General features: G+C 35.5%; 2 protein-coding genes across 2 annotated transcripts; both read right to left on the bottom strand.

Moving 5' to 3' along the window:
* Positions 1–1106: 1106 nt before the first annotated feature.
* On the bottom strand, positions 1107–5634 carry LOC308697833 (XK-related protein 8-like). The gene is made up of 3 exons (XM_081377427.1): positions 5192–5634; positions 4058–4251; positions 1107–2017 (listed from the first exon to the last, which is right to left on the bottom strand). The coding sequence occupies exons 1-3, from the start codon at positions 5515–5517 to the stop codon at positions 1287–1289; spliced, it is 1251 nt and encodes a 416-aa protein (XP_081233553.1). The 5' UTR covers positions 5518–5634; the 3' UTR covers positions 1107–1286.
* A 1194-nt stretch (positions 5635–6828) lies between these two features.
* Positions 6829–12823, bottom strand: xkr8.3 (XK related 8, tandem duplicate 3). Its single transcript, XM_081376427.1, has 3 exons — positions 12204–12823; positions 10982–11169; positions 6829–9148 (listed from the first exon to the last, which is right to left on the bottom strand). Exons 1-3 carry the CDS (start codon positions 12539–12541, stop codon positions 8229–8231), a joined length of 1446 nt encoding a protein of 481 aa, XP_081232553.1. The 5' UTR covers positions 12542–12823; the 3' UTR covers positions 6829–8228.
* Between the last annotated feature and the right edge of the window lie 864 nt (positions 12824–13687).

Consider the following 13687-nt stretch of genomic DNA (forward strand, 5'->3'; position numbering starts at 1 on the left):
AAGAACAAACATACGGTCGTTTCGATGGTTTCTTCAAATGTAAAGCTTTTAACCACAGGCGAAGGGATTCCTCAGGCCGGCGACACACTGCGTGTCCGTTTTTATTTCGGCTCCCATGTTAACAGGTTAGAACGTGCACACTGCCTGCGTGACACGCGCGTCTCACAGGCGCGGAAAACGCGTGCATGCTATAAATAGAATCGACGCCTATTTTTCACGCGACACGCAAGCGTTTTGGAAGCGTTTCCAGACAAAATAGAATAGGAAAAGATCTTTGTATTTAATTTTACATGAATACATATTAATAAATTACATTTTGATGTTTGAAATTTTAGGTTTTGACAAATGCAGATATAAATGCAATGAAAAAAAATCGATTTTCTAATATTGCACCTGTCAATACAGAACGAAATATTCTGTAGCCTGTTTTGCCGTCAATACTGCCGACGTTGTCTTTGCTGCTATATATATGTTTAACATTAAAGGCCTTCCACAACTCTCTCCCCATTATGTCGAATATAATCACCAATGAATGAGGATCATATGTCACCTAGCAGTGCCGCGTCAGACACGTTACTGGTGTGCAAAGACATGTAAAACGCCACGCAACAGAAACGCCACGCAGCCAGTGTGTCTCTGGTCGTAGGGCGCCTGATTAAAATGTCAATGATTTCGATGATTAAAACACTCCTGCTCCAAGTAAACCTTTCTTTTGTATCAGTTTATGACAACCTCTAACTGCACAAACAATCCCGGTCTTCCCCGAAGCCATGACGATGAGTTAGTTGTTAGGAACACTTGTTTAATTAACCGATATGGTGAAAAGTGATCAGCGCGCCAGTTACCGGAAGTGCCTGACCGGAAGTCTCGCACAAAATACCGTCAACTGGCTGCGTCCGTATTTCCGTTAAAAATAAGGTGAATAGTATGTAACAAAAGAAGTATGTCCGAATTCACAGTACTCATAAAAGAATAGGCAAAAAGTACCCGGAAAACCTACTACTTCCGGCGAGATTCTGTATAGGCCTACGATGAACACTTTACTATTTACCCATGAGGCCACAGGAGAGAATTTAAGAATGGCAGTGAAGCGACTGACGCCGGTAGACGCTATTATTCATTCTTTATTATTCATTCAAAATAAAATTCTGAAAGATTAAATAATAGTTTTTTTTTTTTTTTTTTTTTTTTTTACAAAACATGTATTCTGTGTATAAATAATTTTGTTATAAATAAAACTTAAATTAGGCTTTAATAATTTAGTCTTAGAAAAGTTGAACCAAGAACTAGTTGTAGAAATTAGCAGCCATGTTCCTCCCCCTCTTCAGAACACCAGTGACAGGTTGAGCAGGAGTTACAGTCACAGCTTCAGGCGAAGATTCCAGGGAGTCTGTCTCCATATAAATTGCTGCAGCTTGTCTTATCTTCGGTTGTTCAATGGGTTTAGCTATTTTCTTTACATCACAGTTAGGATGAAACCATCTGTAGTATATCATTTTCAATAGAATTCCAACAATGTACAAACCTATTAGTATCGGTATCACTATGTAAGGATTTAAGGAGCTTCTACAGCCTGTATACTCAAACACCTTCCAGCACCAGAAGCCCAGCAGCATCGCTGTGTCCAACCCCATGACACCATAATAGAGAATATTCTTTAATTTCATGTTTCCTGTTGATACGTTAAACCAGCTGAAGTACCAGATGAGTCCAACAGTAGCTCTGTATAGCCATTCCCAACCAGGACTTTCCATGTGATCTGTTTTTTGGCTCCAGACCCCTAAAACCAGCAGCATCCACAAAGACAGGAAGTGGGCGATGATGTAGCATGGCAATACACTGCAAAAGAGTGCCAGAGCGGTCACACGGGGAATGATCAGCAACAAGTTCCACAGAAAGTAGACACCAGTGGAGATCCAGCTCATCTTGCGTTTTTCTTGAAGAAAGGAGCGCATGCCGCGGTGGTACAAGGCTACGGTAAAGGATATTGCAGCAGCTGATGAGAGGATTTTTAAACCTGAAATGAAAAACCATTACATATTATTAAACAATATCACACAAGCAATAGTGTTCTTCTGAATATGCAAGTGATGCATATAATCACAGCCATGCTGATGCTGAGACTCTTGAGAAACACACATTGGCACTGTTGAATGGATCAATGTTTGGAATTGAATGTTTTTTATTTGTTTTTCATATAATCGATCATTGCACAGGCATAGGTCCTGTCCCAAATGGCACCCTAGGCACTCGCGGTCTTCCTATGAGTCTCACTTTCGTGACGTAATGCCTTTTTGACTGTCGGGAAGAAGTCTGCTGCTGAGCTCGCATCAGTGCAGGCTCGGCAAAAGTGAGCATCGAGGGCGCATATCGACCGCAAAGGGGGTGCTTGCAAGCACCGTTCTGAAACTTGAAATGGCAAATGGGACACCCTACAGTTTCATGAGTAAGTCTACAAGAACGATAGTGCATATGAAGTGTGCCATTTGGTACAGGGCCATAGAGCACATAAAATATGGTAAACATGCCTGACACAAGAACCAATAAAGTTTGTTCTCACAGTTCTTCAAATTTAAAGTCACCATTAAATCAAAATTGACAATTAAAAAAAAAAAAAATAGGGAATATTGCAGTGTTTTCTGTAAATGATTTATACGGCACATAATTATTATTACCATTATTTTTTTTTTAAAGGTCCCATGGCATGGATTATTTTATTATTTTATAATGTTTCCTGGGGTGCCCTTATAATGTTAGTATGTTTTTTAGATCAAAACTTGTCATAATTTAGAAATAAAAGGCATTTTTCCTAGTCTGATTTTAGCCTCTGATTTGAACGCTCTGTTTGAAGGGGTGTGTCTGCTGTGAGACTTCAGTGTGTTTACACTGTATTGCAACATAGCGTAGGAACACTGCTGTGATTGGCTGACATGCTTCATATGAAATGGCTAGCATTACATGTGGAACTCTCTCGAAAACTTTTACTATTACAGCTATTATACGTTTTCACTAACCAATATCGCGCTCGCTTAGCTCATTTTCTCATGGGCGGGCCAAATTCTCTTTGCGGGCAAAGCAGAGAAAGGGGAGGTAAACTTTCCCCTTATGACGACATAAGGGGAAGATTCCAGATTCGCTCATCTGAGCTTTCATTTTCTCAAAGGCGAAGCAGGATACCCAGGGTTTGGTTTACACCTATCACAATTTCTAGCCACTGGGGGACCATAGGCAGGCTAGGGGAACTCATATTAATGTTAAAAACCTCATAAAGTGAAATTTTCATGCCATGGGACCTTTAAATCATGTGCCCTCGTAATCTTTAATAAAAAAACAAAACAACCTGTCACTCACACAAGATGCAATTGACAATGATCCAACAATCTAATCAATCTAATCAATTCCCAATGGACAATATCAAGTCATTTTTTGTCTTATTTGAGAAGCCGTTTTACTCAGATATGCATCACAGTAGAGAAGACTATTACAATTTCCGTTTTCCCTTCAATTTTAAAGGTGCTTTTTGCTTCTTTTTTTTTTTTTTTTGCTTCTTTTTTTTGGTGCTTGATAGCATCAGTTACAATTCACTTTCTTTATATTAAAAAAAGAGGTAAAGATTTTAGATAAATCTTCTTTGCTAAATATCTCCTGTGTTCCATGTAAATAGAAAAATCAGAACGATGAGGGTAGGTAAATGACATAATTTTCCTTTTTTTGGGGTTAATTATCTCAAAGTGCATTAAATTAAAGTTGCAGTTGTCTTTTCTTTTTTGACATATCAGAGTGAAATTGCTTATCGGGCAAGAAAAAAAATATAGGGTGGGACTTTATTTGATCATTGAATCGTTGTGGTTTGCTATTGCTGTAATCTCATGTGATTGACAGGCTGTCCCACCCTTGAGCCAGTAAACGCATCATCAGAAAAGAAAAGAAGTGTCACTGCAAGGAGGGGAAGTGATTTTGAAATTCATTATTTTGATTTCATAGTGACTTTAAGTGGTTCAGAGACACATAAGAACTATTATCTGAAATCTGAAAGTAATAAAGATTTGAGACAGACCTGTAATATGCTCCGGTTCTCCTCTCTGTAAGATTCTACACATCATAAGAATGAGTTGTGGGGCACTTTCAGAAAATGTCTCAAATAGACGAAGCATCTGAAGGTCATGGTTCAGGTACACAGCCACACCCTCTGTGAAACTATTAGTTTTTTGAAGAAAACGCGTTGTGGAAATCTCTATCACCCCAGCATACCTGTGAACATAAGGTACATTAATTTACTTAAGCAACACTTAATACAACAAAACTTTACAACCCTTACGAAAAAGAAGAAGAAGCTATTAGTATACTTCTTTTAAACTAAAAATAAAGTATAGCCTACTTTCAGTCTACTTTTTTATGTACCTCTCAGAAATATACTTAAAATGGCACTTAAGTATACTTGACTTGTACTGACAGAAAAGAATATTTGGCCTGTACTTGTACTCTATCTTTTGATCGAGATATATTTAAAAGTATAATTAATTATTTTTTTACAGTCTATGCTCACAACCCACCAATTAACTTACTAAGCCTTTTGAACACTTGCAGCATAAAACTAGTTAGTATATTTTTATAAACTACAAAATTTGCTACAGGTATTTGATTAGTGAACTATCAGTATACCTATAAGTGCACTTATAGTATAGCAGTACAACCGAAAAACTGTAAACTACTTGTGTATACATACTTTTATACACTCAAAAGTGGTCCAATTTAGTCCCAAGTAGTATTGAAACAGTACACTTACAAGTTTACTACTAGTACATTGATATTAGTATATAAGTATACTTAGAAATATACTTTTACTAAAGTATTCTTAATAAAATGAACTTGAAGTACACTTATTTTTCGTAAAAAAGGCAAAGAAAAAAAATAATAATTACATACAATGATGTATTGTATAAGTCATACTTAAATGGGTCAAAAGACAAACTAATTGCATTTAATATAAATTTTAACTAAAATGCATTTTCATTTAATTGCAATTAATGTGCAGTGAAATGTCTAAAAACATTACATTCAGTTCACACTTAAGTATATTTTTTTAAAGTAGCCTATATAAGAACTCTTTTTAAATGTGTGCTAAAGTGTAGGCTACTTTTTTACCCACAAGACTATTCAAGGAAAATTGATAAGCAAATCTGTCACAGACCTGAGGTAGAGTCCAAACTGAAGGAAGTGGAGTGGTTTGATCAGTTTATGTCTGTTAGCAAATTCCTCCACCTTAGTTTCAAGCTTAGTCTCCTCCACCTTAGTCTCCAGGGAATCTGAGTACCAGAGCCAGCTGAACACCTGTAACAACACTGAAGAGCCCAGCAGCAGAAAGATCATCACCGCCATATACACATAGGCCTCATCCTGATAAAATGACACAACAGTCCAAATGTCCAGTGCTATATCCAGCAGGAAAAGTAACAATCCCACCAATGTAAACAGATATTCCAATAAAGAGTACTTGAAAGGGAAGCTTTCCTCCATGATTGATCCAGTGTGAGAAACCTTTACAGTATGACAAAGTAAATACAACTACCTCATTTTTATGTGGATATATATATGTTACAAAAATCTGAAAGAGAAACTAAACTTTACACCCATACATAAACTCCTCCCATGTCATTTGAATGATTAGTCATGTGTGAAGTCACTTAAGCATGTGACCAGCAGACTCACACACAATTGGTCAAAGTGGGAAGCTATAATAACTTGTGAACTAGTGTTATGGTGACTTTGAAGACATAAATAAAATCATATTAATAATATTTAATTAATTAACAGTAATTTTAATAAAACATTAACATTAGAATTTGTAACTCTGTATTACAGCTTTGAAATGCAAGCACAAATTCCACAACCTGGCACTTAACTAATTCATGAGGTTCCTGCTGAAATATTTCAAGACCTGATGTCCATTGCGATGGACATTGTACTTAAAAAAAAAAGATTTTGTCCTGCAACTCTGAAAAATCTTCAAAATAACTTTGAATATTATCACTTGATATTAAGCTTATAAAGTTGATGAGGCTACCATGACCATAAATCTTCATCTAAAAAGTAAAAAAGGGGGCTTCCTCCTGTCTAGTTGATTAGCCATGCCTGTCTTTTGTGATGTCTGAGGCTCATCCAGATTAATTTATTGATTAATTAATTTATTAATTCATTACTCATATTATAAAAACATAAAATTGTATTTGTTTAAACAAAAAAAATCATGTGATGTCCATTCCAATGACCGCAGGGACTTGAAAAGTTTAATGTGTGTGTGTGTGTTAAGAGGTTATTTTAATTTAATTTTTTATGATTTATTAATAACATTGCACTCACTAACCCCCTGCCGTTCAATCACGAACCTCAATCTGGAAAACCCTGACAGTAATATTTAATCCATGTTATGTTGTTGATAACAAAGAATGGAATATGTTTTCTTTCGTTTTGAATTTTTATACCAAAATGGTACAAGATTATCCTATTCAAATCAATGTGATAAACGAGTTAGGTCAAAAGTAACCTTAAGTAGTCGGATTACCTAAAATGTTTAATGTAATGGATTACGTTACTAACTACAATTTTTATTATGTTATTTGGAATCAGTAACGGACTCTATTTTGAAACGAATCTACTCAGCATATATATATATATAAATTTTTCTTTTACAGTGCACCGCTGGGTGTATTAGGTGGTGTGTTGCTAGGATGTTTTCAGTGGAAAATGCAACCGAACTGGCCGTACAAGCTAATCGAAAACAAATGAATACACAAGAATGAACAATAACCACGCATGAAAGACATAGCCTGAATAGTCTGAGTTTATTTCATACATAGACAAAATATTCAATAGAGAAAAAATAAATAAAAACAGAACTGAGTCATAATATCATAACCCATGATATATTGCATTCCACGTGGCATGACAAAGAGAACACATGTTTGAAAGAGCTAACCATCTAAGCTTACAGGTTTGACACGACATCCAATTCTATTGAAACTACAGCCATAAAAACCAAGAACAGGAACTCACACTATTGGATGTTACAATTATACAAGACCTTCTACTTCTTCTAAATGAGTAATTTACTGTATTGAAAAATATATTGAAAGTATAGACCATAATCATTAACAGTGCTGTTCTGATCAGTCCATAGTGAAAAAAAAAGATATAGGACAATATATATATTTTATAAAATATAATGAGACCAATAATAGAAGCTAGCAGGATGCTAGGATGATTTACGTACATTCAGATCCACGTCTCTGAGCATTTCCAGACAAGGTAAATAATTGTGTTTGGGTGTAGTCTTCAACAAGTACCAACATGCTTTTGTCAAGAAATCCTGAAGGACGGTTAATAGCATGTTGGTGACCACACAGTTGTGGACACCATTGAATTCTTAAATGGCCAAAAAAATACTGATAGCTTTCTCAAAATATATTTTTTTATTTCCACAGAGAAAACAGTCATTCAGGATTGGCATGGCATGAGGGTGAGTAATGATATAATTAATAAGAATCAAAGATGGTTTCATTTTCATTTTTTTTTTTTTTTTGTCTTGCTTCTTAGAGGATTCTTGTTTGATCCCATTGATTGATTCTTAATGACAAAAAATTCTATTAGCATTCTGTAAACACTTTTAACAATTTTTGAAAACCTCAATAGATAACAAAACTTATTACAACTGTACACACATGTACAAAAGATAGAAATAGTTTTGGCAAGCACATATTTCTATTCTACATCAAAGAAATGAAAGAACATTCACTGAATTAGTAGTTGTGCTTTATAGGAGTACTACAACTTGATTCAAGTAAAGAACAACTTCAATGTGGGTCAGTTCCTCACACAAAGCCATAAACTTATAAAGTTCAAAGTTCATAAGTCGTAACAAACCACCTTAATGACTTAATTAAATAATTTTATAGCTTGTCAGCCACTCATCATCTTAAAGTCATGCGGTTGTGGAAAGTCATGAGGGTGAGTAAATGATGACAATTTTAGTTTTGGGTGAGCTATTCCTTCAATACAAACAACTAAAATTAATGACTTCATTTCAGCTGTAACTCATCCAAAAACAAAAATTTGTAACAACACTACGTACAGAGAACTTACAAATATAATAAAAAGTGTAACAGTCAAACAAGCTACATGCCATTCATTTTTACAGTACCAATACATTATTTGCTTTACGTTCATTTGTTTTAATTTGCAGAGGATGTGTTTGTTGCGTAAAAGTTAGCAGCATGTTGGCTCATCCTCTTGTTAAATCTTTGAAAAGAAGCACCACTGGCCTGAACAACGCTGTGTGGCTTCACTCCATCCGAATCTCCATGGGCCTGAAAAACGCTGTCTCTCTCCCCTCCATCAGAAGCACCACTGGCCTGAACAACGCTGTGTGGCTTCACTCCATCCGAATCACCATCGGCCTGAAGAAAGCTGTCTGTCTCCCCTCCATCAGAAGCACCACTGGCCTGAACAACGCTGTGTGGCTTCACTCCATCCGAATCACCATCGGCCTGAACAAAGATGTGTGGCTCCCCTCCATCTGAACATTTCTCCAAATCCGCTGGCCGCCACAATTTGGGGTGAAAACAGCAATAGTAGAGAACTTTTATCATTAAGCCCAAGACATAACAAAGTGGGATGGAGATAATCAGACTAATGGCGTACGACTGGGTCGTCTCTGCATCGCGGTAAAACCACCATGTGGCCAACAGGATGCCAGTGTCTGTGATGATAAATGTGTGGTAGATGCTACTCCTACTCCTGGTGTGTCCTTCAGCCACATTAAACCAGCTAAAGTACCAGATGAGACCTATGGTGGCCCGGTATAGCCATTCCCCCCCTATGCTTTCCATGAAATTGGTGCCCTGCCTCCAGGCCCATATCACAAAGCAAGGCCACAAAAACATGACGTGAGCAACAATGTAGCAGGGCAACACAGAGGCAAAGAGAGCAACCGCAGCTACGCGTGGGCCAATTAGAAAGAGGTTCCAGAAGAAGTAGACCACAGAGGACAACCAACCCTGCTTGTCCTTGTCGGGCAGAAATGAACGAAGCGACCGATGATAGTCCACCACCATCCAGGCTATAGAAGTAGTGGAGGCGACCACACTCACACCTGTGAAACAGAAACATCAGTGTCTTGTTCTTCCATTAACATCAGTGGTTTTCTATTGCTGGGTCACAGACAGAAAGAAAAAAACAATGCAAAATACATTTAATAAAATCTAACTAATATAATAGCAGTGTATTATTATAAACTAGAACCATTAAAAATTATTTTCATTAATTGAACTAAACCTGAAATAAAATTTAAATATTAGATGGAAAAACTTTAGCTTAAATTACATTTACAAATGCTGCCATGGGAACTAACTGAAATAAAATAAGTGCTAAAATCACTACAATTAAAAGTGAAATAAATATTAAATAAAGCTAAATTAAAAAAATATATATATAAAAATGACAAAAACACATCAAAATGACTAAAACCTAAACTAAAATTAAAAGCTGAAAATATAAAAAATCAACATTAATAAATACTATATTAGTACATAAAAAATAATAGTTAAATAACACTTGGATAGAAACATAAATAGGCTTATACATTTTTGGAAGATATGGTTAACCATCAAGTAAACATTTAAAAAAAAAAACTTAGTATACTTTAAATAAATATGTAAAAAGCATTTAATTATATATATATATATAAATATGTATATATATATATATATATATATATATATATATATATATATATATATATATATATATATACATATATCTGAAGTTTTAAGTTTTGGAGAGGTGCACCAAATTACAATTTACAACCTGAAATGACCTTAACACCGTGTCTACAGCGGACGTGACAGTTGTTGTGTGAACCGCACCATAAAACAGGCTATACACTGGACATCACAAAGCGACCATTGCGAATCCACTTGTTCTTTCTGTCAGAAGTAGCACGAGCGCTTTTAGTACGTCATAAATAGAACGGGGAATCAGTTTACTGTCAGGGATTTGTCATGTCGCACCGCACACTGATTATAATGGGTTCTATTTGCTTTTGTCGCATCGTGCCGCTCACATCTAGTGTAGACACAGTGTAATAAATTAAGAGATGATATACAGCCTTAAGGGTCAGCATGGGTCCTCTCTAAGATATAATTTACGTTTTATGTTTTTTTTTTTTTTCATGTTGGTCGCACCACCTGACTGATTTGGTGAAAAATAAAAATAATTTTATATATATACTTTGTTATACTAATTTACTAATACTTAAAAAACTAACAAATTATATTTTCAACCGAGCCCTAGAAACAGCTGACGTATTTACCTGTTGTACCTTATCCAATTTGTGTGCACAAAACAGAAGCCGACACAGTCAAAATGTGCATTCTGATAAGTGCTAATGAAACGTCACTGTTTCGGTCAATGATTTCTGCCCTCCAAAACCATTTCAGCCGAAAAATGTTTTCTTTTAACTGATAAAAGTAGCCGAAATTTCAGTACATCACTAATTAAAATGTTTTTCTAAAAAATAATAATAAAAGAATCTGTCAAACTATTTAATAATAAAGTTTTTTTTTTGTTTCAAGAATTTCATTCTTTTATTGAGGCTTTTTTCATTAAGTTCAGTACTGTATTTAATGTCCAATGTAAAATCATAAACCTGAAGGAAGATCAGATTTCTGCATTTCCTCTTTAAGTCAATGCTCAAGTTTCTCAAATCAGACAGGATGAAAATGTGGAAATTCTTTTTACCACAAACTGACAAGAGGAAATCGAGCATAAATTGGAGGAAGTGTTGTTTGGAGGTTTCATGTAAATTACAGCATTAACTAATAATGGATGAATCTCATGCGGATGATCATGCCTCGAGCTGATGTCATAAGTTTTATAGTGAAGTGGTTATAAGCATGATTAGAGCAGAAGGGAAATGGCTACCCACATTGTACCATCCTTGCGTGGTTGTTGCGTAGCATGATGTACATCATGAGGGTGAGCTGGGGAGCGCTCTCGCAAAACGTCTCAATGAGACGCAGCATGCTGAGGTCATGGGTCAGATAAACTGCAAACTCAGACCCATACCCCCCTTGGCTCCACACACGAAAGCCCAGCCAGATAGCTGATACGTGCCTATTGAAGAAAAAGGGAGTATATGAACTAAACATTATCAAAGCATGCTTAAAAAGGAGATTAACAACTTTTTGTACATCACCATGTGTTTTGGACCATACAGTAGTATTTTGTCTGACAAGTATCCAGCTGTCAGCTTACTTCCATTACTTCCAAAACACATTACAAAAACTCTGAACATACAGCATCAACTACATTCAAATCCACACACACACACACACACACACACACACACACACACACACACACACACACCATCAAGTGCTGAACTACTACCTAATAAAACTGAATGTCACACATGAACAGTGAGTTATTAATCAGCAATTCTGTCACACTGTCTTAAATGAGATGATCTGTCAGTGTGACATAAACAGAGCAACACAAGTATTAGGAAATCAGAGAAAATGTCAACATAACTCTGCAATCACTTGGTTCTGAACGTGCTATGGTAATAGTTGTTTGTTTGTTTTTACGCTGTCCATTTTAGTATCATATTTATATCATACGAAGGTCTATGGATAAATACCTATTCAGTTATCGTCATTAGTCTCGTGACATTATGTACATCTAAATACAGGGATTTGCAAACTAGGGGTCCGGGGCACAAGGAGTGCAAGTTTTTCATGTTTTGAATAAAAACTGTATTCAAAGGAAAGAAAGTCACTCACTGACTGACTAGGTTATAACAAAAGTTACTCCACAAGCTGTTGCATGCCGTTATTAGATAGAAACGATTGTCTACTACACAATCGGAATGTGACATATTTTAGCGATAGAAAAAATGCACACACTTTACTTTTAATAAATATAAAACATAAATATAACAAATATTTATTCATAAATTTAAAAATATTTAAATAAATATAACATAAAAGCGTTTGCAATGTTTTTTATTAATAAGTCCTTTATTTATTTTTTAAGATGTTTAAATTTACGTTTTATTTAAAAGACTTGAAATAAATTGAAATGTTGAGCATCTAAAAAAAAATATTAATAATCTGCCACGCTCGTGACTGAAGTTGCTTCAGTCTCACCTGACGAGGTAGCCCATATGACACAAATGCAGGAGGAGCAACCATTTGACTCTTTTCGCTTCACCCAAGAGAATGGTGTTCCCAGAGGACGCTTGAGGCTCAAAGTCCTTCAAATGACGATCATACTGAAGCCAAAACCAGCTGAACAGCTGAACTACGACCGATGACATGAGCATGAAGCCCACCAAGACCCCGAACCACATGAAATCTCCATGTTTGTAGAACTCCTTCGCCACCCACAGATCCGAGCCCACGTCGAACAGAAATGTGCACACGCCGATCACAGTAAAAACTAAATCCAACCAGGAATACGTCGTGGGAAAAGTTGCGCTCTCCATGATGGGATGAGCTTTAAAACAGAAGCAGCTGATTGAAGTTCAGCCACAACATGCATTTAGCCGTGAACCGTTAGCATAAGAGGGCTACAGGCAAAACACACAAAAGTTCCGCATCTTAAGAAGTTAATTCTCATTATTCACGTAAACGAGAAATCGGCGAACAAATACGTCTCTTCAGAGCCATTTCTACAGCAGCAGATATAGGATGACATTTTTGAACGTATGCAAGTTACCCAAACTTGCACTGGCATAACTTAAGTCACGCCCACGTGACGTCACACTGCAACTTACCGGTACGTGGTGAAAATTTCATTACAATGGTAAAATGTTCACACACACACATTAGATCAAATGTTTTTGCATAGAATTGGGTTGGCTACATTTAAAATAAATTAAATGTATTCAATGCTTGGAAATAACTATGTATCAATTTGATTGCATGACTTTAATTCAGAAATGGCAAAGAACAAAATATTGAAAATGCAATAATAATAATTATTATTATTATTATTAAATACAAGTCTGGATGTAGCAATTATTTTAGTAGTTGCGTGAAACTAGTTTAAAATGTTTGAATTAAATGTATCTTTCTTTTTGACCACCAGAGAGCAGTGTTGTACTGTAGCCCTTCATAATTGACTGATCAACAACACAAAAATAAATAAGCAAGCGCATCATTAAAAATAAGTTCATATACGCGACAATAAACTTTTTTTCAACATCAACATTTTAGGTTGATATTTATGTCGATGTGTAAATGAAAGTGCACAGTAACGTCTCACAATTAATAGGAAGCAATACAAATTTTGTAAATTGTTATAATGTCTAACAATAACAATTTCTTGATATTTCATGTGATAATTTATACATATCATTTAAATATGTCATCATTTAAAGACAAGTTTAAAACTTGAGAAAAAAGAGAAATCGTTTAAAAACAAGTTTAAAGCATCTAAGTAGAAATGTTAAGTTCCTGTTCATGTTGCTTTCATACACTTTTGAAAAATATTTATACCATTTAGGCTACCACAAAATAGTTTATTTGGGTCATGAATATTAGGTTGAACTTTTTTTTGTAATTGATATATTTCAACTTCAAACTGCAACATTTGGGTGGAACGCTGAAGGTGGAAAACTTTGATTCTC

This window comes from Scardinius erythrophthalmus (assembly GCF_964197995.2).
Source record: "Scardinius erythrophthalmus genome assembly, chromosome: 10".
Lineage (NCBI taxonomy): Eukaryota > Metazoa > Chordata > Actinopteri > Cypriniformes > Leuciscidae > Scardinius > Scardinius erythrophthalmus.

Bases quoted from the DNA above. Each gene is read 5' to 3' on its own strand.
- LOC308697833 (XM_081377427.1), bottom strand. From the start codon at position 5,517: ATGGAGGAAAGCTTCCCTTTCAAGTACTCTTTATTGGAATATCTGTTT. The intron at 4,252-5,191 runs GTCTGTGACAGA...TTATGTTCACAG, and splicing joins CAGTTTGGACTCTACCTCAG to GTATGCTGGGGTGATAGAGA. The intron at 2,018-4,057 runs GTCTGTCTCAAA...TTTTCATTTCAG, and splicing joins AGAACCGGAGCATATTACAG to GTTTAAAAATCCTCTCATCA.
- xkr8.3 (XM_081376427.1), bottom strand. From the start codon at position 12,541: ATGGAGAGCGCAACTTTTCCCACGACGTATTCCTGGTTGGATTTAGTT. The intron at 11,170-12,203 runs GTGAGACTGAAG...TTTCTTCAATAG, and splicing joins CATATGGGCTACCTCGTCAG to GCACGTATCAGCTATCTGGC. The intron at 9,149-10,981 runs GTGGGTAGCCAT...TCTGTTTCACAG, and splicing joins CCACGCAAGGATGGTACAAT to GTGTGAGTGTGGTCGCCTCC.